The sequence below is a fragment of the Pipistrellus kuhlii genome, unplaced genomic scaffold (genome assembly GCF_014108245.1).
Source record: "Pipistrellus kuhlii isolate mPipKuh1 unplaced genomic scaffold, mPipKuh1.p scaffold_m20_p_8, whole genome shotgun sequence".
Taxonomy (NCBI): Eukaryota; Metazoa; Chordata; class Mammalia; order Chiroptera; family Vespertilionidae; genus Pipistrellus; species Pipistrellus kuhlii.
The window spans coordinates 6,434,466-6,438,683 of record NW_023425584.1 but is presented as its reverse complement, the minus strand read 5'-3'; the positions used below and the strand labels follow the sequence as shown (position 1 = coordinate 6,438,683).

General features: G+C 62.3%; 1 protein-coding gene across 1 annotated transcript; it reads left to right on the top strand.

The window, feature by feature from the left end:
* Positions 1-388: 388 nt before the first annotated feature.
* On the top strand, positions 389-1,925 carry FBLL1 (fibrillarin like 1). Its single transcript, XM_045576659.1, has one exon. It carries the CDS (start codon positions 480-482, stop codon positions 1,755-1,757), a length of 1,278 nt encoding a protein of 425 aa, XP_045432615.1. The 5' UTR covers positions 389-479; the 3' UTR covers positions 1,758-1,925.
* The last annotated feature ends 2,293 nt before the right edge of the window (positions 1,926-4,218 follow it).

The window sequence follows — 4,218 nt, the reverse complement described above, 5'->3', positions numbered from 1 at the left end:
CCAGCGAGCGGCCCAGCGAGGACCACATTCCATGCTTACCTCCCCCGCGTGCAGCCCGGAGCCCAGAACACACCGCCTTCCTGCAGCCCGGGAGAGGTGGGAGGGGTCCCTGCGATGGCGCGCGCGGGCGGGCGGGGGAGGGGAGAGGCAGCAGCAGCCACGTCTGCAGCCAGGGGGGCTTCCGGGGGCTGCAGCCTCGCCGGGCGGGCTGATGCGGTGACGCCAGCGCCTGCGTCAGGGGCGCGGGCGGGCGGGCGGCGGGCGGGCTGCGGCACTGCGGCACTGCGCTCCGCTCCGCTCCGCTCCACTGCCGCGGGAGCCCGCCGTCCGTCCGGCCGTGCCGCGGAGCCCGGCAAGCGGAGCTCCGACCGCAGCCCGCAGCCCGCAGCCCGCTGCCCGCCGCCGCCAATCTTTGTTCCTGCGCTAGGCCCGCCCCCCGGAGCCGCCGGACGCACTGACAACCGGTGCGCGGGTGCGCCATGAAGTCCTCCTGGCGCGGGGGCGGCTCGGGCGGCCGCTGGGGCGGCAGCAGCAGCAGCGGATCGGGCGGCAGCGGCGGCCGAGGACGAGGACGCGGCAGAGGCGGCCACCACGGAGATGGAGGTGGGCAGGGCGGCAAGAGCGGCTATGGCTCGCAGAGTCGCTCCTATAGCTCCCGGGGCCGCGGGCGCGGTGGCGGAGGCGGCGGCGGTGGCGCTGGAGGCGGTGACCGGGGCAGCTGGGACCGTAGCGGCGGCAGGGACCGTGGTGGCAGTGGTGGTGGCTTCGGCGGCGGTAGCGGCGGCGGCGGCGGCAGCGGTAGCGGCTGGGATCGCAGCAGTAGCCGGGACCGTGGTGGCTATGGTGGTGGAGGCGGTGGTAGCGGCCACGGTGGCGGTGGCTTCGGCTTCGGCAGTGGCGGCCACGGTGGCGGCGGCGGCTACGGCGGTGGCGGCCGCGGCGGCGGCTCCGCCGGCTATGGCGCATCCCGGCGCGGAGGCGGCGGCAAGAACAAGAACCGCCGCAAGAAGGGGCTGATGATGAGGGTGGTGACGGTGGAGCCGCACCGCCACGAGGGCGTCTTCATCTACCGCGGCATGGAGGACGCCCTGGTCACGCTGAACATGGTGCCGGGCCAGTCGGTGTACGGCGAGCGGCGGGTCACGGTGAGCGAGGGCGGCACCAAGGTGGAGTACCGCACCTGGAACCCCTTCCGCTCCAAGCTGGCCGCGGCCATCCTGGGCGGCGTCGACCAGATCCACATCAAGCCCAAGTGCAAGGTGCTGTACCTGGGCGCCGCCTCGGGCACCACCGTCTCGCACGTCTCCGACATCATCGGCCCCGACGGCCTGGTCTACGCGGTCGAGTTCTCCCACCGCGCCGGCCGCGACCTGGTCAACGTGGCCAAGAGCCGCACCAACATCATCCCGGTCCTGGAGGACGCCCGCCACCCGCTCAAGTACCGCATGCTCGTGGGGATGGTGGACGTGATCTTCGCCGACGTGGCCCAGCCCGACCAGTCCCGCATCCTGGCGCTCAACGCGCACACCTTCCTGCGCAACGGCGGCCACTTCCTCATCTCCATCAAGGCCAACTGCATCGACTCCACCGCGTCGGCCGAGGCGGTGTTCGCGTCCGAGGTGCGCAAGCTGCAGCAGGAGGACCTGAAGCCGCAGGAGCAGCTCACCCTGGAGCCCTACGAGCGAGACCACGCCGTGGTGGTGGGCGTCTACCGGCCCATCCGATCCAGTTCCAAGAGCCGCAGCAGCAGCAAGTAGAGCCCAGCCTGGATGGACTGTCCCTGAGAGATCTCTGCGCCCCCCGCCCCGCCCCCCCCAGACCCTCAGATCTTGCCGCAGTCAGTGTTACCAAGTCTGTGTGTTGTTTTCTTTTGTGTGCTGTTTTGCTCTCCTTGGCTTAACTATTAAATGGCATAAAGAAACCGTTATCCACTTGTATCCCTGAGCTGGATGGGGTTGGGTTTTGCCACAGAGACAATCCCTGCAATAGCTAGTGCTGGGGCCCATCACGCCAATCAATCAGGGCAAGGACTCCCCTTGTGTGTGTGTGTAGGGGGGGGGGGGCTCAGGAGAAACTGGGGAATTGCTAATGAGCTTGTAAAGTCGCCCTTGAAAAGGAGGGCGGAGGGGCACTTCCTATACTTGGGTCAAGTCACATCCCTCCAGAAAGGGGCGTTGGGTATGGATCAACAGTCCTCTAGCTGAACACACCCAGTCTTGTCTTTCTCCCACCTCCCTCTGCTTCCCTTTTCCTAGATTTCAAAACAGCAAAACAAGGTGGGGGGAGGAGGAGGGAGAGGGAGAAGGAGGAGGGGGGGAGGGGGAGGGGGAGGTGGGAGGAGGTGGGTCCACCCCCCAGAATCCCACTGTGAGGCATCTCACACACCCAAAGTGGCCTGCGAAGTGTCAGTGTCGAGAAACAACTGGAAAAAAAGTGATGCCAGGAAGATCCCGTCTCTGAAGAGTGTTTCCTGCAGACCCTGAGCAGCTGGACTCAGTGCCTCGCACTGCGGTTCTCTCTCCAGGGAGGGGGAGCAGTGCCTGGAGAGCTGGGCGTGCTCCACACTAGGCGGGAATAAGGCCTTTCCTTCAGTCACTCACTCACACATTTGAAACATCCCCATTCCCAGGTGCCCAGGCGGGGGCCACGGAGCTGGGAGTAACCGCTCGCTAGCACAGCAGTTGGACAGTGGGCCCCGCAGACCTGCTCTGGCAGAGGTTGCGGTGAGTCTGCGTTTTCTGAGGACATGCTTTTTGAACCAAAAAAAAAAAAGAGAGAGAGAGAGAAGATAAATCAGATTTGTAACAAGGCAGCTACCCCTTCTCACTCCTCCCCCGTCACACCCACACAGCTACAACATGGGAGCGGTGGAGAGAGCTCCCATTCAGATTTGTTGGCCAGACTGACTGGGGAAGAGGAGGGTGAATGGAGTACACACATCTACAAAAACCCGAACCAGACATTTCCATGGCGTGTCAGCTCCTGCCCAGCCGGTGTGGCTCAGCGGTTGAACGTTGACCCTTGAAACAAGAAGTTGGTGGCTTGTTGCTAGTCAGGTCACATGCCCGTGCCTCAGTACTGGGCATGCAGGAGGCAGCCGGTCAATGATTCTCTCTTACCATTGACGTTTTTAATCTCTCTATCCCTCTCCCTCTGAAAATTAATAAGTGAAACAAACAAAAGAAAACAAACCAGTCCTAATTTAAAAAAAAAAAAAAAAGATTAAAATGTAAAGTCTTCATTACATCCCGGCAAAGCAAGGGTCCTTACTCCCAGCTCACAGGTGAGAGACTGCAGATCAGACAGATGATGGATGAGCTTTAACGTAAGATGCCCCAGGTAAGGTCACACCCAGCATCCAGAATCACAGGAATCTCACTCCAAACCCTACCGCCTTTCCTCCCACGGAGGTCTGTGTTGGCTCATTTGCTTTGAAAACCCCTCTCTCCAGTCCTAGGCTCATGAATTCATTGCTGGGTTGAAACCCCGAGGCTGAGGATCGACACCTAGGGCACAGATTCCTTCCAGAATCTCACAGGATCCAGCCCTTCCTCAGCGGCTCAGCCTGCAGGAGCAGCCTGGCTTCTTTCTGACAAGTGTCTGTGGCCCAGGAGGGGGACAGAGCACAGGGACCTGGATTCTTTCTTCTGCAGGAGCATGCGTGCACACACACACACACACACACACACCACACACACACACACACACACACACACACACACACACACTTCAGTCTTTGATGTGGGGCCGCATTGGACAAATGGCATGAAAACAACCAAAGGGTGTCTCTGCATTGCAGATGGATTCCTGGCCAATGGGACGACACGGTAAGTACCAAGAGGAATATGGGAGTCAGGACTAAGGGATGTGGAAGGGAAGGTCCAGGCTGGAGGGGTCCCCCCTCCCCCCGTCCCCCCGTGGGCAGGGAGGCCCAGGACACAGGGAGCAGTGACGCAGCATCCCCCCTCCCCCCACCTGCCCAGAGCCGAGGATGTCTGTGTGAGTTCCCAGTAGGCAGGACAGGGGGGGTCTCTGGGTGTCAGGAGCTGCTCAGGCTGTCACAACGAAACACTGCAGTCTGCGTGGCTTCTGCAACAGACATTTATTTCCTCCCAGGTCTGGAGGCTGCAAGTCCGAGGTGAAGGTGCCAGCAGGTGGTTGGTTCCTGGTGATGCCTTCCCTCTTTGCTGCAGGCTGCCTCCTCCCTGCGTCTTCCCG

Bases quoted from the DNA above. Each gene is read 5' to 3' on its own strand.
- FBLL1 (XM_045576659.1), top strand. From the start codon at position 480: ATGAAGTCCTCCTGGCGCGGGGGCGGCTCGGGCGGCCGCTGGGGCGGC.